Source organism: Diabrotica virgifera, chromosome 6 (assembly GCF_917563875.1).
Source record: "Diabrotica virgifera virgifera chromosome 6, PGI_DIABVI_V3a".
Taxonomy (NCBI): Eukaryota; Metazoa; Arthropoda; class Insecta; order Coleoptera; family Chrysomelidae; genus Diabrotica; species Diabrotica virgifera.
The window spans coordinates 159,442,717-159,455,967 of NC_065448.1; the positions used below are offsets into that span (position 1 = coordinate 159,442,717).

General features: G+C 32.0%; 1 protein-coding gene across 2 annotated transcripts in view; it reads right to left on the reverse strand.

The window, feature by feature from the left end:
- Positions 1-1,527: 1,527 nt before the first annotated feature.
- The window catches only part of LOC114335711 (ITG-like peptide), a 231,914-nt gene continuing 220,190 nt past the window's right edge, over positions 1,528-13,251 (reverse strand). For both annotated transcript variants that reach the window (XM_028285997.2, XM_028286005.2), the window contains exon 5: positions 1,528-3,178. In XM_028285997.2, coding sequence (XP_028141798.1) covers positions 3,044-3,178 — 135 coding nt within the window. In that variant the 3' untranslated portion in view covers positions 1,528-3,043. The remainder of the gene's footprint in view (positions 3,179-13,251) is intronic.

Consider the following 13,251-nt stretch of genomic DNA (forward strand, 5'->3'; position numbering starts at 1 on the left):
GAGCGCGATATATAATATGAAGTACAGAGAAAGATGATCCTAATGTCAAATTTTTATGCAAATCGATGCAAGCCGAAATTATTCTTTTAGGATAAATAAATTCTTTATATAGCTCCAACAAGGGTGGTTTTAAGGGTTTAAATATTATGATATTATATTCTAAAGCATAAAACAATCATTATTTAACTAATGAAAACCAAATATTGACCATATTAAAATTTAAAATATTATTTTATAATTTTTTACAATTTGGGGTAGTTTTCACCCTTAAAAAACCAATAGCGTACAACGGCTAAATATAGAAAATTAACTAGAGGGTGAAATGAGTCTAATCCCAAACTTTTGTACAAATCGATGCTATACCAAAAGATTGCGAGGTTTTACCATTTTTTCAGCTTCATTTTCTGGCCTATTTGTAAATAATCTTCCTCATTTTGAGAGAATCTGCATAGCAGATTATTTTAAGTTGTTTTTGTATAATTTGGTATCCTTTTTTATTTCTTACTATTTTTATAATTACATCCATGATCAGGTTGAATAAAAGAGGACTCAGGGAATTTGCCTGTCTTATCCCACTGCCAGCTTCAATTAAATCAGTTAGTTCTTACTCTACATTTACTTTAATAGTATTGTTTTGATAGATATTTTCAATCTTTTTAATTATTCCTAGAGGTACCTCATGTTTGGTTCACTGGTGCTAATGACCAGACAAGAGAAATTAAGAGGCGAATAGAGATAGCGAGACAATCGTTTGTCAAAATGAAAAAGTTCCTATGCAGCCGGGACATTAATATAAACTTAAGAACGAGAATGTTAAGGTGCTGTGTTTTCTCCATTCTGCTGTACGGCATGGAAGCTTGGACACTGAAAAAGATAAACATCAAAAACATTGAGGCATTCGAGATGTGGTGCTACAGGAAAATGTGGAATATACCATGGACAGAAAGAGTAACAAATCAAGATATTTTGCTGAAGATGGGGAAGGAATGCGAAGTCATAAAAACCAATACAAACGAAATAACTGGAATATCTAGGCCACATAATGAGAGGAGAAAAGTACTCTCTGCTAAGACTCATAATCCAAGGAAAAATCTCGGGAAAAAGAAATGTGGGACGTAGGAGGATTTCCTGGTTGCGAAATTTAAGGGAGTGGTATGAGTGCAGTTCAATACAGTTGTTCAGAGCTGCAGCCAACAAAGTTAAGATTGCTGTTATTGTAGCCAACCTCCGATAGAAGACGGTACTGCAAGAAGAAGAAGAATACCTCTCTTGCGTACAATAAATGGAATATATATGGTATCCAATAAATGGATAAAGTTCTTTAATTTGACCCTGACAAATATCTTCTTAAGGTCAACGGAGAGTAACTATGCCAATTTGTTGTATTCTGATGATTTCTCTTGAACTTGCCTTATTATAAATATAGCGTCGTTGCATGATCTTTCTGACCTAATACTTTGTAGTTTTTCTGCTAATGATAAGCTTCTGATAATGATGTAATGATTGACAGGAAAAATAATGCTCGTAATTGCTGGTAGACATTTATTAAATATTAATTTTATAATGTAGAATAACATCGATATAGTTAATATGATATGTATAGTATGATATGTATCAATCTCTTATCATCTTTAATATACTTGCACCCTAATCTAAATTTCCAAAGGCTCTTCTGAACACAGTGAATCCGATAAATAAATGTCAATATGTTATTCAAAAACTAGCTTGCCCAATCTGTATATTTATTAATGTATCAAAAATATAATATTTAGCGATATTCTCACAAAACAAAATCTTTTATCTCTGACGAACAATAAAAATATAACTCTTCATTTTACCTCTACAAGACAAATATTCCTGAGGTAAGCGCTTATTGGTTTATACTATAACTATGTTTTTGACAAATTAATGCTTCGAAAAGACAGCTAACTTTCGAACTCAAAGCACCTTAACACATTTACAAATTTTCAAAAGAGACTTTGGACGCCTCTCACGTCAAATCATCACAGATAGAAGTCAAAAAGTCGAGAAATCTGTAAAATATAACCTGTGCGTTCTATACAATTAGGTAGTAGACATTTATAAACGCAACTAAATGCGTTTGAGATTTTTCTATAAAACTACAGTTCACCTAGGCCAAAAACTTTGATTGGAATCTTAATCTAGATATTAAATACCTCAGCCAATAAACAAGTATACATAAAACAACCCATTATTCTAAGATTATCGAGAGCCTGGCAGGAGTTCAGAAAAAAAGGCCAACTATTTTAAAAAGGTAAACTTTCCAAAATGTTTATTTGACCAGTACTTGTTGTTCTTGTAAGTCTTCATCAAGTTTCTATGATGTTCCATTGTTTTTTCAATTGTATTTAATCAAATATTTTCTGCAAACATTGACGATAGATCAAAATAGTTCAAAAGTTTAACTTTTGCAATTAATAAGCTTTTTCCAAGCACTCGTGTTGTGCCAACTCTCTTACAATTAGTGGACGTGATACGAATTACTTCGGAGGGCTCAAACTCAACCAAGGAAATTGAGAAAAGATGTAATGATATCAGTAATTCGTACCAAGTAACTTGTTATATATTAGACACGTACACATTTATTGAGAAAGAGAGGGACATACATATCTAGCCAAATCTTACTTATAGGTGTTAAGATTCTATTGTTAAATGCAAACATTGCATCACGAATGCATTTGGTTAAGAATTGCAATAAGTAGGCGATGACCTGAACTAATGACTGATCTGCCGCAATAGATTTTTTATCTACGAAGTCCTGTCAATGACAAATTTTAGTCTGTCATTGACAGAGTCTATTTTTTTTATTATACCTACGTTTAGCATTCATGTTACGTTTTAAGAGAGTTATATATCGTAAAGATGTAACCAATGAGCAGGATATGTATGTCTCAGAAAGAATCCAACTCAATCCAACCTAGAAACACAAAACGCATGTTTCCAGTTAGGAAGAAAATCTACGTTTCTCAATTGGAACAGTACGTTACTGAGTGTGTTTGTTTTACAACAATTTGAAATTAGTTTAGTGCATGGGTCTTTTAAAGCTACCCAGAGATGTTAACCTCTTCTCTCCAGCTGTGTGTTCGATGGTGTTTTTCACTTGATCCGCAGCTACTGGACCGACGCAGACAAGTGGATCCTTGAAATAGGAGCAAACCTGGAACAACGGAATACTTATGTTAGTTACTTCGTAACAATATTATGTTTCTACTAGTATTAGTTACCGCTCCCGTCTGGAAAAATTTCTGATGTGCCGTACAGGTTAGTACTCATCCGCATCGGGTAAAAATTTATGGAAAATATAAAAATATACATTATTTTAAGATATTTTCCAAAAAAAAATTTGCGGAATATCCATTTGTTTAAATTAAAAATGACTTTGAAAATTGAATTTTCCCACACATAACCTTGCTAATTTGAGACATTTTTATAAGATAGAAGTATATATTTGTAGGTACTAACCTTTTATTTATATCATATTAGTACGGTATAATTCATAATTTTTATTAAAATACTGGATTATTATGATTATTTCATTCATAGGAGATTCTGACCAATAGAAAGCTACAGAAATCTGAATTAAATTGATAATTTTTGATAATTGTCCGTCGTTAAGTATATTACGTCAGATGCCCTTCGTTGCTACGAAAAAATACATTCAGTGACATTAATGACAATTAATGTTTTAAAAATTATAAAAGTGATGACTTTCAATCGTCAAATATTTATAAAAACTTTGTGTTTAATTGTACTAATTTGTACTTACATAAATAAATTACAATAAAATTTTGGTTTTGAACAGTTTTATTCATGAAATAATCGCAACAAATTGCACTCGAACTCTAAAATTAATATCGAATTTTTGCCCTCGTGACACTTTGACATAATTTCACTCGCCTTTGACTCGTGAAATTGAAACTATCAAACTGTCACTCGGGAAAAAATTCAATAATTTTAGAGCTCTTGTGCAATTACTACTGAAAATATTTCTGAAATTAATCAAAATTGTAATTTTTTGTGTTGTCCTTTGGCATTCTGTTGGCCATATTGTTATGATATTTGATATTTGTAATTTGTTTACGAAATTTAGATCGACGTATGACAGTGGCTGTGCGAGGTTACCAATTTTTGTTGTAAGTTTCTCTACATGTACTAAGGCATAATTATTTTATTGTATTATTGTACGTTTTATTATTATTTTTGGGGATTTATGATACAATTTTAAAAAGTGATTAAGGTACTGAAATATGAACATACCAGTGGAAACGTTATTTCCAATTTAAAAAATTATGGCTATATTCACAAAACTGTTACTCATACTAAATATTTTAAGGATCCACAAACATGGGTTTGTACAAATCAGGTAGAAGAGTGTTGCATTCGCTTGAAACAATACTTGAGAAGACTTGGGGTAATGAGTTCCCTGTTTATACCTTATATGGACGCTAAGAGTATAGTATAAGGTAAGGCATATAGACGCTCGTACGGGCGTAGGCAGCTTATATCACGGCCCAGTTTTGATTTGGATAAGGTAGGTTTCGTTATGTTAGCTTAGATTCCCTCACTGAGCCGTGAGATAACCTACCGATGCAGGGTTGCCATATGAAATTTCTGGATCTCCCTAGACGGGAGCTTCAATTTCCCCTAGAAATCCCTAACCCAATTCACAAGCACAGAACATACAATTGTTTACTATTCCGTGTATGATAGAACAAAAAGAAGAAGAAATTGTTAATCTCAACAAAAAAAGAAGAAAATGTCATTGTCAATGTCAACAAAAAAGAAGAAACTGTCATTGTCAGCTGTCAATGTCAACAAAAAAAATAAATTGTCATTACCATTTGTCAGCTGTCAATGTCAACAAAAAAAAATGTCATTGTCAGCTTTCAATCTCAACAAAAAAAAAAAAAGAAAATGTCATTGTCAGCTGTCAATCTCAATAAACAAAGAAGAAAATGTCATTGTCAGCTGTCAATGTCAACAAAAAAAGAAGAAAATGCCATTGTCGGTTGTCAATGTCAACAAAAAAAGAAGAATTTGTCATTACCATTTGTCAGCTGTCAATGTCAAAAAAAAAAGAAATTGTCATTGTCAGCTGTCAATTTGTAACGCAACATTAAACTCCAACAAACTTGAAGAAAACTGTATTGTTAAATTTGAATTCTATATGTTTAATCACTGCAAAAATAGAATTCTATTTTGATGACGTCACAAAATAGAATTTCATAATGGGAGAATCGACGGTTGCTAGGCAACGTGACTTCACTAAAATATAATTCTATTTGGCGTGGTTCCGCACCTGGTTTGGTTAGGTTAGGTCCATTTTTCCACTTAAAATGTTAAAAATGCGTCTATATTCGTTACTTGTAATACTAAACATTTTTATAGATTTGGCAACATCCAGCAACGTCACATGTAATTATCAATATGGCGGTCTAAAAAAAGTGTATAAAATTCAATTTTCAAAGTCGTTTTTTATTTAAACGAATGGATAATCCGTAAATTTTTTTTAAAATAGCTTAAAATAATGTATATTTTCGTATTTTCCAAAAAATTTTTGCTCATGATGCTCATGAAGCGGATGAGTACTATCACGTACGGCACCGTTTTTTTTTTAGATTCCTATTCAAATATGTCCCCTTTAAACATATCTGAAGGGTGCCGGGCGGAATTTTTGGGCAGAAATTGTTTAAACAATTTTTTTAAACAAATGCAAATGATCACGTTTTTTTTGTTCTGGAACATATATTTTTAAGTTTCGTAGGTGATTCTAAACAAGAAGAGTATCTTGTAAATTTTCTCAAAAATTGATAGTTTTCGAGTTATAGACGATTTAAAATCTGAAAAATGGGAAAATACCTATTTTCGAGGCTTAAAAACTCATATTTAAATTAGAATTTTTGAGATTGCCAGATAGTTAGATTGAAGTCTAAACATTCAGCTTCAAGATTCTGAAGAGTGATCGCGTCTAACCTTAATTTAAATCGTTGTTTTTTAATTGTTAAATATGGATGTCCATCAGATTTTCCCGGTGCGGCGCGCTCTATTTCAAAAATCTCCTATTTGCCTCCCAAAAATATTTTTTTCAGATTCGTTGGGACATTCTAAATAAAATAAGCTTCCTGACATTTTTCTCAAAAGTTGACAGCATTAAAGTTATAAGCGATTAAACATCAGAAAATGCGTTTTTTGTCATTCTTCGGATTTTAAATCGGTTATAACTTTAAAACGAAGATGAATGTATCAGGTAATTTTTTAATTTTATTATTATTAATAATAAGTACTGTTGTTCTGAAGCTATTTCCTTGTGGAAATATATATTATAATAATAAGTACTGTTATGGAATATGACCAACGAATGAGTAAATACATAAACACAATGTGAAAACTCTGATATATCTACTGCGTTTTTTATCTGAGGTCACATCTAATGTAACCAATTTGTCTTATGACTTAAATTAGTACGACTTCGTATGAATAAAGTTTCTTACGAACTCGAATCCAATGTAAGCGCGCGCCGCCTTATGATTCTCTTTATTGCGAAAGTTTATTTATATTATGCCCATTCTAGAGAAATCCAGTAAATATCAAAATAACACCAGTATACTGATTTTCCCATCCTGATCCCATATATACATTTGTTTCCTCATCCATGTATACATTTGTTTGTGGTTCCCAAAAAATCTCAATTTGGTAGCGGTTTTAAAACATGGAGATATCAAAAGGAATAGCTTGTGAAGTTAACACCACAAACAAGTTAAATTATTCATTGAAATGAACAAAACTCCGTGTAATACTTGAAGTTGTGTAAGCGGAAAGGGTTTATGGAATATTTCGCTTTCATTAGAAATAAAGATAAAGTAATGCTCTTAGCGACAACATTTCCATTTTCTAAAGAGGAACAGAAGAGAACATTAATAATTAAGAAAAGTTTTTATAGTCTAGTAGTAGGAAACAAGCAAGAGTATTTGCTTTTCGTATTTCAAAGGAACCATTGTTTCTGAAAGAGAAGGTGTTGCTTATGTTGTAATGTCTAAAAGATTAAAAAAAAATTGGATTATTATGAACTTAGTAATTTGAGCCCGGGAGGTAGTGTCAAATTTGACGGAGCATTTTAGCATCGCTGTTTTTTTTATTTAGTAAGGTGTTCCAAAGTTTATTAATAAATGATGTGTCAGCTGGCCCAAAACCGGGGCTTTTAGACAAGAAAAGATAAAATATGAAAGTAGATGGAAAAACTCTACAACTTATATGTCAAATATTTATCTCCGTGACTTACATCCATAATGGCTTAGTGATTAGAATACCTGGCTCCTGGCTTTCACACAGGCGAGTTGGGTTCGATTCCAGGCGTCGAAAATTTTTTTTTGTTTTTAAAATTTACATTTTGATTTGAAAAATAAATGTTTTTGTAATAGTTTTTTATAGTGTGTCGTATAAATAATAAAAACGGGTAATTATAAAAATAATTATTTTTCAAATCAAAATATCAATTTTAAAAACAAAAAAGATTTCCGACTCCGGGTGAAAGCCAGGAGCCAGGTTTTCTAACCACTAGGATATTATGGATGTAAGTCACGGGGATTAATATTTGACATATAAGTTGTAGGGTTTTTCCATCTACTTTCATATCAGAAGCAGTGAAAGAAAACGACTTACGAACACAATATACAATCATACGAAACTTAACAGAAAAAGCACAACGAAATATACGAGAAGTAAAGGATAAACAAGAAAATAGAATAAAAACTGAGAAAGAAATAATACAAAGATGGAAGGAATACTTCGAAGAGATATATGCTAAGCATGAAATAACTCAAATCATAGAAGATGAAGTAGAATCACCAGAGCTAGAAGTGTATACAGGAGAAATTACAAGGGATGAAATTTTAAATACCCTAAAACTACTAAAAATGGCAAAGCAGCAGGAATCGACAATATACCCATTGACATAATAAAAGCAGACACCGAGCAGTCAGTAGAGATGCTACATATACTTTTGAATAAAATATGGACGGACGAAGAATTGCCAAAGGAATGGAAAGAGGAATTGATTATAAAAATACCCAAAAAAGGAGACCTGAGCAAATGCAACAATTGGCGTGCAATAACACTACTAAGTGCCACATCCAAAGTGCTAACCAAAATCATATTGGAAAGATTGAAGCCGGAACTAGATAAAAAACTGAGAAACAACCAAGCAGGCTTCCGTTCCAATAATTCCACTATTGATCACATCTGCACCCTTAGAATTATCTTGGAACAAACAAATGAATGGAATAAAGATATAGATGTGAGTTTTATCGACTTCGAAAAGGCCTTTGACCGTGTAAATAGGACACAGATGTGGAAAATCCTTAGATTACATGGGATACCACTAAAAATCATAAACTTTATTAAACTCTTCTACGAAGGATACAAAGCCAAACTAGAACATTCAGGTGAAGTAACAGAAGAAATATCCATAGAAAGTGGAGTCAAACAGGGTTGTGTATTATCCCGTACCCTATTTCTTATTATGATAGATTGGGTAATGAGAAAAGTAATCGAAAGGTCGAACAGGCATCAGGTGGAACCTTTTCAAACAGTTAGAAGATCTCGAATTTGCAGATGACATCTGCCTGATAACTGAACACCGAAATTATATGCAAGTAAAAATTGACAAATTGGCACAGTACTCCGACACGATCGGACTTCGAATAAATACAGAAAAAACTAAATTTCTAAAAAATAATAACTATCCAAATAATAAAATAATGATAAACGGTAAAGAAGTAGAAGAGGTAGACAAGTTCACATATCTGGGATCTGTCATGGAAAGGAGCGGGGGGTGCAAAAAGGATATACAGACGAGAATAACAAAGGCACAACACGCATTCAACGCTTTAAATAGAATTTGGCAAACAAACGAAATATCGGAAACAACAAAAATTAAAATCTTTAATAGTTGCATTAAAAGTATACTGCTCTATGGAGCAGAAACATGGAAACAGGACGAAAATACAACTAAAAAACTACAGACATTTGTAAACAAATCTCTAAGAAAAATCCTGAAAATATATTGGCCAAACAAAATAACTAATACAGAACTATGGGAAAGGACAAAGCAAACTAACATATCTACTACAGTCAAGAAAAAAAATGGAAATGGATGGGCCACACTTTGAGGAAAGATCAAAGCAGCATAGCAAGACAAGCACTTGAATACCAACACGAGGGGAAAAGAAAGAGGGGCAGACCAGACAACAGCTGGAAAAGAACAACAACGAGAGAACTCGAAAAAATTGGACTAAGATGGGGCGAAGTCAAAAAGAGAGCAAAAGATAGAAGAGAGTGGAGGGAATTAGTTCACAATTTATCCAGAGAATAAAAACAAAAGAAGATGCGCTGTCCCGGCTAGACAGCAATCTTACACTTTTGGCCAAGAAACGCATAAGCGCCCAATACTCCACAAGGAGGGATGGGACGAGAGAGAGAAATAAAGATAAAGTAACGCTCTTAGCGACAACATTTCCATTTTCTAAAGAGGAACAGAAGAGAACATTAACAATTAAGAAAAGTTTTTATAGTCTAGTAGTAGGAAACAAGCAAGAGTATTTGCTTTTCGCAATTCAAAGGAACCATTGTTTCTGGAAGAAACAATGTTGTTCCTTATGTTGTAATGTCTAAAAAATAAAAAAATTTAATTATTAAGTATGAATTTAATAATTTGAGCCCGGGATGTAGTGTCAAATTTGACGGAGCATTTTAGCATGGCTGTTTTTTATTTAGTTAGGTGTTCCAAAGTTTATTAACAAATGATGTGTCAGCTGGCCCAAAATCGGGGCTTTCAGTCAAGAAAAGGTAAAATATGAAAGTAGATGGAAAAACCCTACAACTTATATGTCAAATATTTATCTCTGTGACTTACATCCATAATGGCTTAGTGGTTAGAATACCTGGCTCCTGGCTTTCACAGAGGCGAGTTGGGTTTGATTCCTGGCGTCGAAAATGTTTTTTGTTTTTAAAATTGACATTTTGATTTGAAAAATAATTGTTTTATAATACTTTTTTATATTGTGTCGTATAAATAATAAAAGCGGGTATTTATAAAAATAATTATTTTTCAAATCAAAATGTTAAGGTGATACAGTAGCGATCAACAGGTAGCCAAAACGCGTTCCAAGATTGCGGCTATAATTTTGAATATTTTTTCGAGATATTTGGCACACGTATTCGTAATATAATAAAGAATGGCGGTACAGAGCCCAATTTGAAAAATATATTAATATGTGGAAATTACTCTGTAATTAAATACAATATTAAAAAAACGAGCCTGTACCGCCATTAAGAAGGACAAAAAAATACACTTTCTTCAAATAAACTTTTTTATCCGATGCCTAGATTTTGTGTCATTTTGGAACTACTAATGAAATAAAAAATTTTAGTAGTTCCAAAATGACACAAAATCTAGGCATCGGATAAAAAAGTTTATTTGAAGAAAGTGTATTTTTTTGTTTTTCTTAATGGCGATACAGGCTCGTTTTTTTAATATTGTATTTAATTACAGAGTAACTTCCACATATTAATATATTTTTCAAATTGGGCTCTGTACCGCCATTCTTTATTATATTACGAATACGTGTGCCAAATATCTCGAAAAAATGTTCAAAATTACAGCCGCAATCTTGGAACGCGTTTTCACTACCTGTTGATCGCTACTGTTTCCTCTTAATTTTAAAAACAAAAAAGATTTCCGACTCCGGGAATCGAACCCGACTCGCCTGGTAGTCCAAGTAATGAAGCTTAAATTAGGACAAAACCTCGCAATTTTTACAGAATAGATCGATTTGCTTGAACATTTGAGAATAAGTAGTGGATAGTCCAAGGATCAAAATCTATATCATGCCGAAAGGCGCTTTTACCATGGGGTTGCTTGCCACCCCATCTCGGGATGGAAATTTTTTATTACATTTTAATAGCAAAAGTTGGTAAAAACGTTCATTCTAAGTAAAAAACGTTCTATACGTTTTTTTCATAAAATTGATAGTTTTATATCGAAAAAATCAATGTTTTTAATAAGTTTTCTGCTAATAACTTCAAAAGTTTTCGTTTTATCAAAAGAACTTTACTTAACAAAAATGTACTTTTTGAAAAAATAAACAAAACCGTTTTTTTTTTATTTTCTTTAAGACCAATAGTAATCGAGGTATACTTTATTATATGTTGGCTCTTCTTCGTCAAATGCTAAATATTGTAGTTTCAAAGTCAAAAGACGGAAAAACTATGCATTTTTCGAGGACAACTTGTTCAAACTAATTTAAAGTACTTAAAAATATCAATCTCCGGAAATAAAAAAAGTCTCTAGCTTAAAAATTAAGTGACTTATAATGAAAAGAATGTCAGTCAATATTTTTTTCAGCGAAAACGTGATCGCAAGCAACTCCCTAATCACCACCCTAATTAAAATTAGTCATTGACCTTATTTGGTCTTTTTTATTTATGTATTGTTAATAGTTTCTAAACGTTTTACTGGCTTAGAATGATTAGTTTTAAAAAAAATGGAGTTAAAAGCGAATAACGAATTTTTGTAGTTTGGAAAAAAATTGCTTTCTCTTCAGAATAGCAAGATTAGCATCAGAGATACGAAAAAATATTTAAATATGAAATTGTAGCTTATTTAATTCCCAAGAATCAGGTTTGCAAAAATTTTTTCTACGGCAAAAATTAAGTGAGCTATTGACAATTAAAACTTGTAATAACATGCAAAAACCACCTTTACCAACTCTTTCAAAGTCAGCTCTTTTTGCGACTGAGAATTTAAAAAAGATTTAATATTAATACGCTTATAGATCTTGTAAAAACCTACAAAATTATTTTTTACCAAATCTTCTAGGATAAAAAATAAAAAAGTCACGGTTCAAAAATCAATATATTTTTTTGAAAGAAAAAGAAGAAATCCAATTGGAAGCATAATAATCTAAGTTAGCGGTGTTTTTAGTCATTGGGCTTATTAATTCTTATTTATTTATGTATTATTATTAGATTCTAGAAGTTTGACTGGCTTAGAATGATTTCGAATTAATAACGAATTTTGTAGTCATTCATTAGAATGAATAACGAATTTTTGTAGTTTGGTAAAAAATGCCATTTTCTTCAGGATAGAAAGATTAGCATCAGAGATACGAAAAAATGTTTCAATATAAAATTGTAGGTTATTTAATTCCCAAGAACTTGGTTTGAAAAAATTTTTTCTACAGCAAAAATTGAGTGAATCGCAAATGAGTATATCGAAAAACATTGATTTTTTTTATACAAAAGTATCACTTTCGATAGCGAATAAATCAAAAACTATGAATTTTATCAAAAAAATTTATAGAACATTTTTTGTTTAGAATGAATGTTTTTATCAACTTTTGCGGTCAAAATATAATGAAAAATTTCCACCCTCGAGATGGGGTTGCAACCACCCCCATTATAAAAGCGCCTTTCGGCATCATATAGATTTTGATCCTTGGACTGTCCACTACTTATTCTCAAATTTTCAAGCAAATCGATCCATTCTGTAAAAATTGCGAGGTGAAAAGCTTCGGTTCCTGGCCTATGGGTGAAAGCCAGGAGCCAGGTTTTCTAACCACTAGGCCATTATGGATGTAAGTCACGGAGATAAATATTTGACATATAAGTTGTAGGGTTTTTCCATCTACTTTCATATAATTTTATCTTTTCTTGCCTAAAAGCCCCGGTTTTGGGCCAGCTGACGCATCATTTGTTAATAAGCTTCGGAACACCTAACTAAAAAAAAACAGCCATGCTAAAATGCTTAGGTCAAATTTGGCACTACCTTCCGGGCTTTAATTTATACAGACTGGAACAGCCAAATAGAATGATAATAAATAAATGGGGGCATGTTATATTATTGAACATTGAACAGAAAATATTGACTACATTGGTAAGGTACGTTTTTATTTCCGTTATGTTATACGTTCTCGAAGCAAAGGACCTAAAAAAACTTTCGGAATTAAATATTTGTTCAGTGTAGTCCTTTCTGATCTTTTACTCGTCTCAAAACACACTTTAAATAATAAAAGCTGTCCTTTTTCTACCTATCGGCCTTTTTCTTGGATCTATAAAGTACACAAATGCTAATGTTGCCCTTTATGGGGTACTTTGGCACACAATAAGCACGTCCCTCTAAAGAACTTTTCTCTTTAGCCTGTAAAAGTGTTCTGAGATGGTTTGCATTATTTA